This window comes from Mustela nigripes, chromosome 13 (genome assembly GCF_022355385.1).
Source record: "Mustela nigripes isolate SB6536 chromosome 13, MUSNIG.SB6536, whole genome shotgun sequence".
Lineage (NCBI taxonomy): Eukaryota > Metazoa > Chordata > Mammalia > Carnivora > Mustelidae > Mustela > Mustela nigripes.
In genome coordinates, this window is record NC_081569.1 from 108,198,179 (window position 1) to 108,214,887 (window position 16,709).

General features: G+C 37.4%; 1 protein-coding gene across 1 annotated transcript in view; it reads right to left on the reverse strand.

Annotated features, from left to right (window-relative positions):
* Nucleotides 1–5,133: 5,133 nt before the first annotated feature.
* KCNH5 (potassium voltage-gated channel subfamily H member 5) overlaps nucleotides 5,134–16,709 on the reverse strand; it is a 320,730-nt gene continuing 309,154 nt past the window's right edge. The window contains exon 11 of the mRNA XM_059371301.1: nucleotides 5,134–6,081. Within this exon, the coding sequence (XP_059227284.1) occupies nucleotides 5,134–6,081 (948 nt within the window). The remainder of the gene's footprint in view (nucleotides 6,082–16,709) is intronic.

The following is a 16,709-nucleotide window of genomic DNA, read 5'->3' on the forward strand; positions in this document are numbered from 1 at the left end:
TGCTGTCAACTATTTAGCAAATAAAAAATGTTAGAATGGATAGTAAAACTTCATGGTCATTGATGAATGATCCCCTTAAATCTCCCTTAATATTTCTTATATGTATCAGGCATTTATAACCAATCCTTCTTTAACTTGAGAAATTACGTCTGCTTTCAAAATGATGCCTAATTCCTAGTTTGTAATAACAGTTTTAAAATTCTGATGTGACAGAAAGATTAGAAAACCTATTAAGATACCAAAATGTCTCTCGTCATGTTTAAGATTTGCCTCCTTGTTTCTGGTGCCTTTGTTAATTGTCGTTTCACAAAGGATCACTACAAATGTAGTGACTGCAGGTTTGAATGTATTCTTTGGGTTATAAGACTCTCTTTGCAGACTTAACCAATGTCAACAAAATGAATATCATTTTCAAAAATAAAATGTTTATACGTTTTAAGTGGCTTCCTAGAGTTATCAGTCTTACTAATCACATATTGTAACTTTTTAAAATAGAATACTCTAATTTAGGACACAATAACATGAGTGGTTTTTTTAAATACAAGTGGTTTTCCTTTTTTTGACTTTTTTTTCCTAGGTCAAGATATACATTGAAAAGTTAATTGGTTATTGGAAGAGATTCTTTCACAACTAAGAATTTTGTTTTAAGAACATCTGCCCACATGAAGCCATGTGTTGAGTAAGTCAATGATTATTTTTATATAAAAATTTGAAAGATGAAATGCTCTGTATCATGAATACTCACCAATTATCTTTTACTTTTTCTCAGAAGATTGAGAATTTCTGCTGAGCAGTATGACTACATTGAATAAGCAAAACTCACAATATTTACATGCCTTTTTCTCTCCTCTCAAAAGACCTCACTCTTGCCATGTTTATTTAATTAATAGTACTAAATTTCCAGATAACTTTCTTTTGCTCACATACCAGTGGCTAATAATTATTTAGCCATCAATACCTTGCCCCACCAATCTCTGACCAGAGTAATCTCCTCTAAACCCTAGAAAAATATTTAGGGAGAACATCCCAGCTGATCTTCTATGAAAGAAAGAAAAAAACTAATAATTTATCTTAATGTGATTTTCATTTGAGAAGAAGATGATTTCCCACTGACCTTACATCTTGATATAAAAATGGAGCACTTCTTATCTTCATTTCAGTATTTATTGGTGGGGAAATTGAAGCCCAGACACACCAAAGAACAGTTAATTTGCCAAAGTTACACTGTAATTGTGGCAAAGCTAGATTCAGAATCCAAGACAGAGCTCAGATACTAATCCTGGGATGTTTTCCAAAAAAATTGTTCTTTCTTCTCTCCTTTTCCATCAAGACCACAAGAGCAATATTCTTATATGTAACAAAATATTAAAACACAACATTCACATAATTACAAAATATTCATATTTTAAAGTTTTCCATGTATGATATGTACATTCTAGATAAATTTTCTCATTACCTACATAAAATTTTGGAAGAGACATAAAATAGCTTAAAAGATAAAAATTATACAAGATAGTAAAATTCATTAATATGACACATAATTCCACCAGTACCAGCCACTGCACACTTTAAAAACAGTCTCTGCTCTGAAGACTAATGTTTTTAAAGTTTCCTGAAAGAATCCAGTGATTTAAAAATAGAACAGCAAATGGGCCAGATCTCAGGAGAACAAAATCTCCTTAAAGGAAGCTGTGGTTTGCATTTGGGCCCCAATAGGATTAATTTTCAAAATGACATTTTTTTTGTTAGTTGTCATAATTAATATTCTTGTTAATGTACTGGGAACTCCAGGGGGCATATACCTGTCCTTAAAAGCAGTTTAAAATCCCAAATTTTCTAATTCTTTTGCTCTGATCTACATACGTTTTTTTGAAACTGAGTACTTAGGACAGTTGTACTTCTATACATACTGTGAAACTGGTGTCATAATAAAAATTTTCCATTTTAACAATGATGTATCTGTCTCTATTCAACATCTATGCCCAAACCATTCTAAGTACTATTTATGTCATTGTGGGACACTAGTAGCTTTGGTTTTGTCATCTGCCTTTTGTGTGCCTGTGTTCTCTTTATCATAAGATCTTCTATCTACAAGATCATATTCAGTGCAATACTATCCTAATACAGACTGGCAAAACTTGTCATTATGATGCACGGCTCACATTTCTATTTTTGTTTGACTTTTACTATTAGATTACAACCATCTGTCTAGGGTACAGCATCTGACCATCTGCGTCATCATAGAAAAATATTGAAGGTATGTACGTTGCTTTGGAAAATGTTTGGATTTTAAATATGTATCTATTTACTCCTATTAGTACATTGTTCAGAAATATAATAATAAAAATTTTACTCTGGATGCACCAAAAGCATCTGTACAGTGTAAGAATAAAACATGCAGTCGTCTGGTCCCCCAAAAGAGAATCTACTGTCTGTGTACCAGCCAAGGCAACACAGAACAGGACTGTATCATTATTGCATGTATTAAAGCAAGTGTTCACCCTTCACTCAAATCCGGGTTAAGTTCAACTGGTTAGAATTGTAGAATCTGGGAACCTAAAAGACTACTCTATATACAGTGATGCTGAACACATGCATTTCTGCTGAGAACAGTAGACTGCCTTCAGCACCTCGTCATGTCATGCACATAGGAACACAGGTGACTGGAAAAGAATAGTGTGATAACTGCACCATAAATAAGCAATTGATACTTTTCCCTCCTTGAGGACAACCTGGGGGAGTTCAAAACCATGTTTCTTGCTCATGTATATGAACAATAATATTGTAGGTCAATTGAGTCAATGGCAGAACACAGCCAATATTTGCACCACTCATGAGCAAAGGTGTGGATTGCAACATCAGATTGCCCTGCTGTTTTAGTCGTTCTGACACAGCTTTACACCAATGGTTATTTTTTGAAGCATGTGGCTAAGGTTAGACTGACCATTTCTGTATGCAGATTATTTTTACCATTCATTTTACCTTTAAAAGCTTAACCAAACTTGTCTCATACACCATTAAATAGAAAAATACCCTGAAATTCAATAAATGTCAGAGGTCCAGAAAAAAGTACCATCCTCACCATGGAAGCAACCTAAGTCTCAGTTTCAAGGCTGATTCCTTATACTGTGAGGGCCAGATTTTCTTGTGCCTGTGGTAGGTTGATGTTGGTTGGTAGGTAGCATAGCATGGAGACATGCTCCCCTGGAAATTTCCATGCTGAGTAATGGAAGTTGTGGGCACAAAGAAGGGGAAATGGAACCCATGGCACATTCTATCTGTTCTGAGACTCCTGGATTTTAGAGGCACATCTTGTGGGCATGTGAAGAAGCTCTAGTAGAAATTTTAAAATACCAATTGTTTTTGTAAATTGCTGTGTTCTGCACTTCTCCAGTCTGATTGCGATAACTTGTCTTTCAGTTCTGGTGGTTTTGTTTGGGGATGCTGGGACACAGTAAGAAAAGCTCATAAAAATGGCAACGGTAGGTCAAAAAATCTCCTTTGATTTTGCTATCATGTTGTGTATGTTGTTAACATATATGTACAGATGGTCCGATAATGTACAAATTACTGGAGTCTATTTTCAACTTGATGCAAACTTAAACATGCACGCACCAGTTTAAAATTATGCCTCTTTGATCAACTTCACAAAATATACTTTGGTCAAAAGAAAGAAACTTTTCTGGGTTCTTACAAATGGACATGTATTTTATTCTCAATACATACCATTTAAGGGACTAACTATACACAAGTGTTTGTTACTTTTTTTTTTTTTTTTAGTTGATTATAGGCACTTTCTAAGAAGAGGATTTAGGACTCAAAAGACTCTGAAATTCAGTCTTTAGTACCCTCCTTTCATAAATAGATCTGCCTGAGCCACAGGAGTCTAGTGTAGCAATTCAGCAGAAGTTCTACAGTAGAACTGTGTGCAAAAAAGCTTTAGAAAATTGTAACCAGAATAAAATTATAGAAAAGCAGTTATCTGAACTGAGCAACTTAACCTCTACTTCTTAGGTTTTTTTCCTAACCATGTTTGATGTGCTATCCCTATAAACATTGTTAAGAATCATGTGTGAACGGTTCTGTACCTGTGTTTCACCCTAAGTTACAGATATGCTACAAAAACTATCTGTTTACATTCATTTTTATTTATATCATTATAGTTATGATTTTGATACGATTACTCAAATGTGTTTTGTTTCTTTGCCAAGAGCCTTTCAACCTCACCCTTGAACAAGTTTTAGAAACACAAATTTAGAACATTCATCACATCTGAAAAACCAGCATCACTAATGTGAATTGTTAAAAGGCCCTTTTACCCTGTGGTGCAGTTTTTCTATAATAATATACACTATATTAATAGTTCCATATTTATGGGGTTGATAAAATCAGCTAAGATGGCAGCTGTTCTCCAAGACGGAGGGAGTAGGGATTTCCTTACATAAGAGTAAATGATTACTATCTAAGTACAGTGTTTAAAAAGGAGAGGTATAGTTGAGCAAAAATGCAATTCATGCACAAAACTCATAGCAATACGTTCTCAATATCCCACACTGCTATCTGATTTAGGCAACAAAACAGTCATTTAGATGGAGCAAACACTGCCTGTTGGGGAAAATAACCTAACACTAAGTTACAGAAAAATATCCTATGAAAAGAGATTATAAAATGGTACCAACAGTCTAAAAGGTTGAACCCTCCCTTGGCATTAATCTCTAATTTTAACTTAACAGAATAGTGAGAAAATGACAGCTCGATATACTCAGCCTGAGATCAAATTTGTCATGGCAACATTGGCAGGTTGGACCCTGATTCTTCAAATGTTACATTGCCTTGGTTAACAAAAATCATACTTTTTTTGTATTAGAATAGAGATTATAAATAAATGTAAAGTGTGCATGCAGTCAACTGCATAATATACAAGCAATATCTATGTTTTAAATAATCATCTTCTTTGGCAGGCCAGAATCCAGCTGGACATGCAGTATTTACATATCAAAATCCATAGTGTGTTCATCATATTGAAAGCAAGTGAAAATATATAGATGTATATACGGTATATACACACATATGTATATAGATGTATATACTGTTTTTAATATATTAACAAATATATATGTGTAGGTATATTTATTAAAAGTGGATTTCATCTTTGTCAGATTCAGGTGACTCAGGCCTTGAAACACTAAAAATATCCTGACATGGTATCTGGGGAGGTACTTGGAGTGGCATTTGGGATTTGGGAGAAGAGGTCTGGGGCACGCTTTTTTCAGAGAGTATTTTTAAAATTTCTGCCACCTGCTTTTCCAGGGCAGTCATTCTGCAGCTTAGCAGCTGAATGTCCTCTTTGAGTTCATGCTTGACTTCCTGCAGTGTGGTTTGTAAGGCCTGCTCTGGGATGGGATAAAAGGGGTGCTTGGCGTCAGCCTGAATCGGGCTGTGCTCCAGCGGACTCCGGGCCTCTCCGGCCTTATCCAGACGAAGGTCACTTTTTGTAATCCCACTGTCACAAGAATCTGTTTTCCTTAATGGGTTTTTGGTAACGCTGTTCTCCGAATCGCTGCCCTTGGGGTCCTCTGACAGTAGCCCCATGGACTCGGCTTTCGTGACATTATTCCAGTCTTCCTTTTTCTCCTCATGTGCCCCCATGGTATTCTTGAGTCGCAGCCATCCCCTCCCATTTCCGTTCTTCATCCTGATCGGGCTGTTGACTTTGAGGCATTTGGGGTCAGCACCGCCATTGGGCTTGAGTTCCATGGCCTCACGGTTGTTTTGCTTGAGGGACTCGCTGGTTTTCACGTAAGCCAGAGACGTCTGGATGGGCGTGATCTGCGACACAGTGACCACACTGGTGCCCGTGATGGAGGCTCCATTCTGTAAGGAGCGGCTTTCTACCTGAACCTGGTTCCGCTCGGGGTCGCTCTGGGTGGACCCCTGATTCCGCAGCTCCTTCTGCTGCTTGAACTTCTGGAAGAGCTTTCGGACCGGGTGGTCCACGGGGATGCTGAGGGTGACCTCGTTCTTCTGCCTGAGGCGCTCCTCTTCCTCTTTCTTCACGTCACTGATTTTTCGGAAAATGATCTGTGGAGGGGGAGAGATGTTCAGAACGTGATTATAAACCTAGATGGACTGCTAATCGTGTGACGGGATGCTGGATAAACTTTGTTTTACTAAGGAAACCCTTAAACGCAAGGTAAGATCACTTCGGAAGGGAAAAAATACCTCAGTGCCATTTAATGGATGCAGTATACTGAGAACTCACCATAGGAGCACCCACAGCTTATGTCATCCTACTCTCTTGCATACAGGAAGGGGAATGTAATGGAGAGAGAGCTGAAGAGAGGTACTTGCTTTCTTTTTTTCTTTCATTTAAATTTTTTTAAATTTAAATTCAATGTAGTTGACATATAGTATATTATTAGTTTCAGAGGTAGAATTTAGTGATGCATTACCTGCTTTTAACACTCAGTGCTCATTCCATCAAGTCCCTTACTTAATACCCACCACCCAGTTAAGAGAGGTACTTGCTTTCTAGTTTATGTTCTCATTTAATAGAAAACATATAAATGCATATGTTAGTATATATGTGTTTGCGTATATGTGTAAGGAAAACATTAAATTTCCTCGCATCTCTATTTCTTGTATGTTTTCCTTTTATATACCAATATATTCAGTATCATTTTTAATAACATCCCCTGCTTAGGGGTTAAATTATGAGTTCCAGGCTATAAAAGTACCAAAATGTTAGACGGTTTACTAACATAGCACCTGTGATGGGTGGGGGGAGGGATTACATTTATTTAGGTGTACAGAACTAGGATCTGTAAGTAAAAGTTCCTGAGAGATAAATACCAGCTCAAAATATACTTCATTTTAAGCTGCTCTTTATTGAATAAAGAGCCTTGAAAACTGATGAACTTCACACCACTAAAATATCCCAATAGAAGTAAGCATGTTGTCCATGTAATACTATCACGGGGTGGGAGATTAGACTCTTCAAATTTCAATATTCCTTAAAATTTTTTTACTGTTAGTATTCATTTTTTCTCTCATCATCATTCCAACCTACTTACAGGTTCTTCTTATCTTTTGAAATATTATAAACAATTTCAGTGTAAAGTGTTTCTCCCACTCAGATTTCAGTATTCATAATTTTTTGTGCATATTTCCAGAAGTTTTTTTTATTAAGTTTTTTACTTCCAGAATTAACATACAATGTTCTGTTCAACCTAGTGATTCAACACACTCCATACATTACCCAGCGCCCATCTCGACAAGTGCACTTCTTAATCCCCATCACCTGTTTCCCCCATTCCCCACCTACCTCTCCTCTGGCAACCATGAGTTTCTTCTCTACAGTTAAGAGTCTGTTTCCTGGTTTCACTCTCTCTTTCTTTTCCCTTTGCTCATTTGTTTTGTTTTTTAAATTCCACATATGAATGAAATCATATGATATTTGTCTTCCAGACTCTTTCTATGAAGCCAGCATTACCTTGATCCCTGAACCAGGCAAAGACCCCATCCAAAAGGAGAATTTCAGACCAAAATCCCTGATGAATATGGATGCCAAGATTCCCAACAAGATCCTAGCTAACAGGATCCAACAGTACATTAAAAAGATTATCCACCATGACCAAGTGGGATTTATCCATGGGATGCAAGGGTGATTCAACATTCGCAAATCAATCAATGTGATAGAACAAATCAATGAGAGAAGAACAACATGGTCCTCTCGAATGATGCAGAAAAAGGAACTATTCCTGGTTAAAACTCTTCAAAGTATAGGGATAGAGGGAACATTCCTCATCTTCATAAAATATAAGAAGAACCCAAAGCGAATAATATTCTCATGGGGAAAAACTGACAGCCTTCCCCTTGAGATCAGGAACACAACAAGGATGCCCACTCTTGTCACTGTTGTTCAACATTGAAAGTCCTAGCAACAGCTATCAGAAAACACAAAGAAATAAAAGGTATTCAAATTAGCAAAGAAGAAGTCAAACTCTTCTCTTTGCAAATGACATACTTTAATATCAAAAACTCTACTCCCCAAATTACTAGAACTCATACAGCAATTCAGTAATGTGGCAGAATACAAAATCAGTGCACAGAAATAAGTTGCTTTCTTATACATTAATAATGAAAATATAGAAAGGGAAATTAGAGAATCGATTCTATTCACTATAGCACCAAGAGCCATAAGATACCTTGAAATAAACCTAACCAAAGAGGTAAAGAATCTGTACTTGAGGAACTACAGAACGCTCATGAAAGAAACTGAAGATATCAAAAGATTGAAAAGCATTCCATGCTCATGGATCAGAAGAATAAACATTGTTAAAATGTCTATACTGCCCAGAGCAATCTGTACTTTCAGTGCCATCCCGATCAAAATTCCACTGGCATTTTTCAAAGTACTGGAACAAACAACCCTAAAATTTGTATGGAATCAGAAAAAAACCTAAATCACAAAGGAAATGTTGAAGAAGAATAACAAAGCTGGGGCTTCACGTATGTTCCATAAAGAACTCCTCAAACTCAACACACACAAAACAGATAAGCACATCAAAAAATGGGCAGAAGACATGAAAAGATGCTTCTCCAAAGAAGACATACAGATGGCTAACAGACACATGAAAAAATGTTCATCATCATTACTCATCAGCGAAATTCAAATCAAAACCACACTGAGATACCACCTTATACCAGGTAGAATGGCCAAAATTAACAGGACAGGAAACAACAAGTGTTGTGGAGAAAGGATGTGGAGAAAGGGGAATCCTCTTACACTGTTGGTGGGAATGTAAGTTGGGGTGGCCACTTTGGAAAACAGTGTGGAGATTCCTTAAGAAATTAAAAATAGAGCTACCCTTTGACCCTGCAATTGCATTACTCTGTATTTACCCCAAAGATACAGATGTAGTGAAAAGAAGGGCCATCTGTACTCCAATCGTCACAGCAGCAATGGCCACCAAACTGTGGAAAGAGCCAAGATTCCCTTCAACAGACGAATGGATAAAGAAGATATGGTCCATATATACAGTGGAATATTACTCAGCCATCAGAAAGGACAAATACCCAACTTTTGTATCAACATGGACAGGACTGGAGGAGATTATGCTGAGCGAAATAAGTCAAGCAGAGAAAGTCAATTATGATATGGTTTCACTCATTTGTGGAGTACAAGGAGTAACATGGAGAACATTAAGAAAAGGAAAGGAAAAAAGAATTGGGGTAAATCAGAGGGGGAGATGAAGCATGAGAGACTGTGGACTCTGAGAAACAAACAGGGTTTTGGAGGGGAGAGGGATGGGTGGGTGGGTGAGCCTGGTGGTGGGTATTAAGCAGGGCACATATTGCATGAACAGTGGGTGTGGTGCATGGACAGTGAATCTTGGAACACTGAAAAATTAAAAATTTCAGGGGCTGGGCGCCTGGGTGGCTCAGTGGGTTGGGCCGCTGCGTTCGGCTCAGGTCATGGTCTCAGGGTCCTGGGATCGAGTCCCACATTGGGCTCTCTGCTCAGTGGGGAGCCTGCTTCATCCTCTCTCTCTGCCTGTCTCTCTGCTTGTGATCTCTCTCTGTCAAATAAATAAAAAAATCTAAAAAAAAAATGAGGAGGGGAAAGGTTCACCTCCTCGTGTCTACCCATACTTCTTGTGTGCCTGGAGGGGCATGGTTAGGGTCCCCACCGGTCCAGGAACTACAGAAGGTGGACAATTGTGATTTAAGCCCCCTGGAAGCGAGATGAGGCAAAGGTACTTCAAGAAGGGGGAGAAGTCACTACACTCTGTAGGACCCCTGCTGCCAGGGCCTTTCAGACCAATAAATATGCACACAGTAAATCAGCCCAGTCACTGGTGCAGCCAGCTCAAAGGCCAAGGCTCTGAGGAGTTACCACAAGCCCTCTAGGTCTCACAGACAAGCCCTGGGTGTGAAGTGGACCCCCTCCCCTCCCCTTAGTAGTGGGCCCTTAGGCAATCAGGAGCCCAGTGAAAGCAGAACCAGGTGCAGAGAGAGGGCTGGGAAGAGAGAGTCATGAGGAAATTTCCTACCCAAGCTACAGAATTTGACCTGGAGCCCAGGTGAAAACAATAATACTTGGCTTTGGCCAACTATTTACCATAACCAAGCTTTTAAGCCAGAGGCAACTTTATAAAAATGACTGGGTTAGATGGAGTTTACTGAATGAGGTGAAATTTACTCTTTCTTTTGGCTGTAGAATGTAAAGTATGACTTATTAAAAAATAGTTACTAAGGGGCGCCTGGGTGGCTCAGTGGGTTAAAGCCTCTGCCTTCGGCTCAGGGCATGATCCCAGGGTCCTGGGATCGAGCCCCACGTTGGGCTCTCTGCTCAGCGGGGAGCCTGCTTCCTCCTCTCTCTCTGCCTGCCTCTCTGCCTACTTGTGGTCTCTGTCTGTCAAATAAATAAAATCTTTAAAAAAAAAAAAAGTTACTAAAAGTTTGCATATAGCAAAGGGCCACTTCCACACGTGTATTACCTCCTTTAACTCTCATAACTGCTCTTTGATATAGGTCCTATTATTCTCAAGTTCCGAAGAGCAAACTGAGGCATGGAGAGTGGATTTGGTGGTTTGCCCCAGATCACCCAAGGAGTCAGTGGCCGGGATAAATCCAAGAAGTCCAGTTGCAAGCAGTGCAACCATTACACTCTACTGCAGCTCTGTAAGGTAATTCTAACACTTCCTCCTGGACCCACAAAGATATAGGTAGTTGAGTGGGTAAAGTAGGGAATGATGTAGCAGTTTCATACCCAACAGATAACCCTTCACAGAACATTTGCCATGGTGCACCAACCCTGAAAGCAGTGACTTAAAGGACCACAGCTCTGTGCTTGCTGGGGAAGGTGTTAGGAGAGGCAACTTCTAAGCCATCCTATTCTCAAAGGCAAAGCCTTTAAAATACATGCTGCATTTTGTAGCATCTTGCTCTCTTTAAGGTAGCTTTTGGGTTTTCTTTTAACTTGCTTCTACTTACATTAAATACCCTGGCTTTACGAAAAACAGGGCAGGGTGGGTCAAAAGGTATAGTCTTCCCTGGACTCTAATACCATTCTTGATCCCACTACTATATAATGCACTTGTTTATGGGGGCAGAGATTTTTGTCTCTTTTACTATGTGCTATATCTCTAGACTCTCCAACAGTGTTACACTGAAGGTCCTCAATAAGTAAATGTTATTCACCAATAAAATCCTCATACATTCAGCGAAGTATATTTGTGATAGTTCTATGAATAAAAATTACTACAAATGGGAAGATTTTCTGCTTTTTAAACATTATTTTTCAGTTCCTAAACAATGAGTCAATGATATCTATATTCTTGTAATTGATCATGAATGTCTACTCTTATTTCCTCACTTGGAGACAAACACAACATCATCTACCTCCTGGCATCCTCAGCACCTAGCCCACTGCTGGGCACAAGTAGATAGTTAACAAATGCTGTCTCAATATAATCACATTCAAACCTTTGACCCACAAATCATTGAAGAACTTGAATGAGAACCTATCTCTGATTCCATTGTAAGGCTGCAATAACGTCTAAGAACTTATTTTCTAGTTGGTGACAATGCCACACTTTTTTTCAGGCACTGAAAATTTTTAAAAAATGAAGAGATGAGGGGTGCCTGGGTGGCTCAGTCGATAAGCCTCTGCCTTCGGCTCAGGTCATGATCCCAGGGTCCTGGGACTGAGCCCCGCATCAGGCTCCCTGCTAGGCGGGAGGCCTGCTTCTCCCTCTCCTACTCGCCCTGCTTGTGTTCCCTCTCTCACTGTGTCTCTGTCAAATAAATAAATAAAAATCTTTATTTTTTAAAAAAAAGAGAGATGATTTTATCATGATTACAAGTTTAAAGACTAATTATCCACAGAGGTACCACCACTAGTTGAACCATGTCGTATCTGTAAAGGATGATAGCTTTTTGTTCTGTCTTAAATTATAAAGAATGCATTGTAGATAAATAACACAAAACAGCAGGGGTGCCTGATGGAAATAACTCACTGTTTTTCAAAAACATTAAATGTCATAGGCCCTTTCTATAAGTTGTCATAATTTTAAAGATAACTTTATGACCCTAAACTCCAAATTTAAATAACAATGCATTTTCATTACTAAGGAGACTACATTTCATCATAAAAAATAGCATGGTAATTATTCCACATTACAATTACAAGCATGGGCCTTCTCAAATATATTCTGCTGATCCTTCCTTCTAAGAAGTGCTTTTTACCTTTAACGTTTTAATTATGTATATAATAAAATGGTTCAACTTAATAACAGAAGGGAAAGATGGATCAATTTTATCTGGGTAAGCCCTTTAAAAAGAGCATGTTTTTATTTAAATTTTTAAAAAATTTTACCTACTAGTCTTTGACAATTGAAAGATCTACAAATGATAAGCATTTTCATAATTCAGCTGATTTCCTGTGTGGGCAATGTGTCATACAGAAAGGAAAACATTTCCTGCTAAATGAATACATAAGTTATATAGATTAATTTTACCGAAATATTACGTAGAAATGATCATTTTCTCTAGAAAAAAATTTTAATTTCCCCAAAGAAATCATTTTAGAAAATGTGAAAGATCTTAGTATTCATCTAACACATGAATTAAACAATGTAAAAGAAAAATATGTATATCCATGATTCCCCACATGGTATTAAATCAACTTCTAAAACTCTAATATTTGGGGTTTTTTCCCTCTGCATTAATAACCTAGAACCTTTGCACTTGATGTACTCTATGTCTATCTTTTGTCCAATGGCAAATCAAATTGCTAATGAATACCACAAAAATTAAGGACAAAATTAAAAAAAAGAAAAATCATGAATCAGACTATGACTCCAGCCACACATTTATTGGTAGAATGAACAATAGCCTGTTCTGTTTCTATCAGCAAAGAGGTTTATTTCATTTAAGCTTTTCTTCTCTGTGCTTCATTATGTTCTGTGGAACCCATGCTGGAAGGTTTAATTTATTTAAATGATAAAAGCTTCTTAAACTTAACGGGGAACATGGCCAACTGAGCTTTCCATTTCAAAAGTAGGACATTTGATCATAAAAGCGATATCAAAATTGAATAATTTGAATGTGTACTGAACTTTGAAATCCAATAAAGGCAAGGAAAAAAAGGGTTAGAATCATTTGTTTAATGACACGGATTTGGTGTTACATAATTTGAAGGAAGATAGAGGAGTTTCCCCTCAAATGGCCCATCACTTTCCAGATCTGTGACTCTAGGGAATTGACTAGGAATTTATAGCCATACGTGATCAGGCAGAAGCTGGAGTTCATCTGACTCTTATGGGATCTAGTTGGTTTTGTTCTTTTTACTTTTTCTGTAAACGTAAGTCACTAATTCTACCCCTAGTTCTTTCAATCCATTCCAAGCTAAACTAACACAACAAAGCAGGATTGATTAGCCACTATCATGTAAATAACAGAGGCTAAAAGCTCATCTTAATGAAGACCACAGTGAAGGGGCTGAGGCAGATGAAAATTCATTCCATAAATTTTAGACCGTGTGAAGGAAAGGTAACAATGACACATCACACTCTATTTTGAAATCTGGCTGCCCTGCTTTACTTCAGCCACTCCTAAGTCCATAAGCTCTTCAAGGACAAGGAATGTGTTATAGATCTAGTTCAGCCTCTTAGGTCCTAAACACATTTTGAGGAATTAACTAATTACTTGATAAGTGTAAAAAACAAAAAAAGGGAAACGAAGATGAGTAGAGAGGAAAAAAAAAAAAAGGAAAGAAAGGAGGGAGGGGAAAGGGAAAAAAGGATTATCTTTTGATTTTATAAATGTGTCAGGGAATGCCTGATGTGGATAGGGGTGGCTGGTAAAATGCAAATGCAAAACATCCTAAAATTACTAATACTATTCTTCAATTTACTAATGAAATCTTCTAGGCCCCATTTTTCCTTACCATATGAAAGGGTGGGATCTGCAACTAATGAGTCATTGAACACTGCATCAAAAACTAGTGATGTACTTATATGCTGGTTAACTGAACATAATAAATAAATAAATAAATAATGCAGACTTAAAAAAAATCATTAATCTCAATTTTCCGGGTTATCATAAATACAAACATGTATTTTTCATAAATAACAAAACATATATTGTAAACCCCATTACTGGTGTTAGCATAGTTCTTAAAATAGTTACTCTGTATTTATGTTTCTATTACTAAAGGTGTTTTCCATTTAAGAAAAATAATGAAAGAAAGAAAATAAGTCTTCAAAACCAAGTAAATGGCTAGTCCAAGGTAAAGCGGGCAAGATTTAGATTCTTTGTCTCAAATTTGGAATCCACGAATTGCCCTCCCTGCCTCAGTTTCTAGTCTCACTTCCCCTCATTCCACTTTTTGCTATTGTGTATCAAATATCATAGTATCACAGAACCATCCCCCCCCCAAAAAATCAGAAAACAAAAGTAAAGCTCTTTAATAAGTCAGCAAATCTACTATGGCTCAGTTCAGCCTGCCTGTCCAACCTGATTCCTTCACTCCGCATTTGATCTTCATGCTCCTGTCATACTCAACCACTCTGAGATCCAGAATCTATCTGTGATCATGCAGTGTTCTCTCTCTTCCCCTTCGCATGCTGGGGAACTCCTACTTATCCTTTAACACTCAGCTCATCTGTGTTCTCCTTTATGAGGCGAGACCACCTACATAACTTGTAGGAACCCAATACAACATAAAAATTTGGAGCCTCTAACATTATCCTTAATAGTAAAATACTGAAAGCTCTCTCCTAAAATGGGGAAAGAGGTAACTATGCCCCATCTTGCCACTTGTATTCAACTGCAATGTTGAAAGTTCCAACCAGAGAAATTGCCAAGGAAATTAAATAAAAGACACCCAGAATGAAAAAATACAGAAATTCCTGAGAAATACACACACACACACACACACACACACACACACACACACACAGCTATTATAGCTAATAAAGGAGTTCAGAAGGATGCATGACACGAAATCAATATAAAATTAGTTGTATTTTGGGTGCCTGGGTGGCTCACTCAGTTAAGTGTCTGCGATGAGCTCTCTGTTCAGCAGGGACCCTGATTCTCCCTCTGTCTGCCACTTCCCCTGCCTGTGCTCTCTCTCGCCCGTTCTAACAAATAAATAAATAAATTTTCTTTAAAAAGTAGTTGTATTTCTATATACTAGCTAGGAACCATCTGAAAATGAAACTAAGAAAACAATTTCATTGACACTGGCATCAAAAAGAATAAAATACTTAGGGAAAAAAATTAACAAAAGTGCAGGACTTAGACACAAAAGTTACAAAACATTGCGGAAATAAAGATTTAAATAAATAGATGTTTCATGTTTATGGATTGGAAGACCTAATATTGTTAACATGACAATATTCCTGAAATTGACCTGCAGCTTCAATTCAATTCCCATCAAAGTTCTAATTGCTAGTTTTTCAGAAATTGACAAGCTGATCCTAAACTTTGAATGGAATGCAAGGGACCCAGAATAGCCAAAACAATACCAAAAAAATAAGAGTGTAATTGGAGGACTCATACTTCTCAGTTTTAAATTTCACTATAAAGCTACCATAATCAACACAGTGAGAAATGTCATAAGAACAGACATGCATCAATGCAACAGAAGTAAGTGTCCAAAATTAAAACCATGCATCTATGCTCAACTGGTTTTTGACAAGGATATCAAGGCAAGTCAATGAGGAAAGATTAATCTTTTCAACAAATGATGCACAAACATAAAATGAATATGGATATAAACTTCACACCATATACAAAATTTAATTCAAAATGGATCAAAGGCCTAAATGGAAGAAGTAAAGCTATGAAATTATTAGAAGGAAACAAAGGCATAAATTTGTGTGGCCTTGAATTAGGGGAGGGTTTCTTAGACACCTAAACCTTAAGCCACCAAAAATAATTAAATAAACAAACTGGACTTCATCAAAATCCAAAACTCTTTTGCTTCACAGAGAAAGTAAACTGACAACCCACAAAATGGGAGACAGTATTTGCAAATCATATATTTGATATGGGTGTAATATCTAGAATATATAAAGAACTATTATGACTCAACAAGAGACAAAAGGAAAATAAAAAAAAAATAAAGGATTTGAATAGAGATTTCTTCAAAGAAGTTATACAGATGGCTAATAGGCACATGAAAAGATACTCAATATCATTGGTCATTAGGGAAATGCAAAACCAAATGAGATATACTTCCCATCCTCAAGGATGGCTATAATTGGAAAAATAATGTGTTATCAGTAATAGAAAAATAACAGGTGTCGGGAGGATGTACATAAGTTGGACACCTCCCTCCATGCATTGCTGGAAGGAGTATAAAATGCGGCAAAGAGCTCTGCAGTTTTGCAAAAAGTTAAACAGAGTAACAGTGTGACCCACCAATCCCAATCCTCGGGAGATATCCAAGAAACATAATAAAAACATACAGTCACACAAACACAAGTACGCCAGTGTTCATAGCAGCATTATTCATGATAGCCAAAATGTAGAGACAACCCAAATATCCAGTACAGGTGACTCAGCAACCAAAATGCCGTCTATCTGGATACAAAGGGAAATTACCAAGCCGGAAGAAGGGTGGGAGTACTATACACGCTACAGAACGGACGGACCTTGAACACATACTAAGTGAAAGGAGCCCAACACGGAAA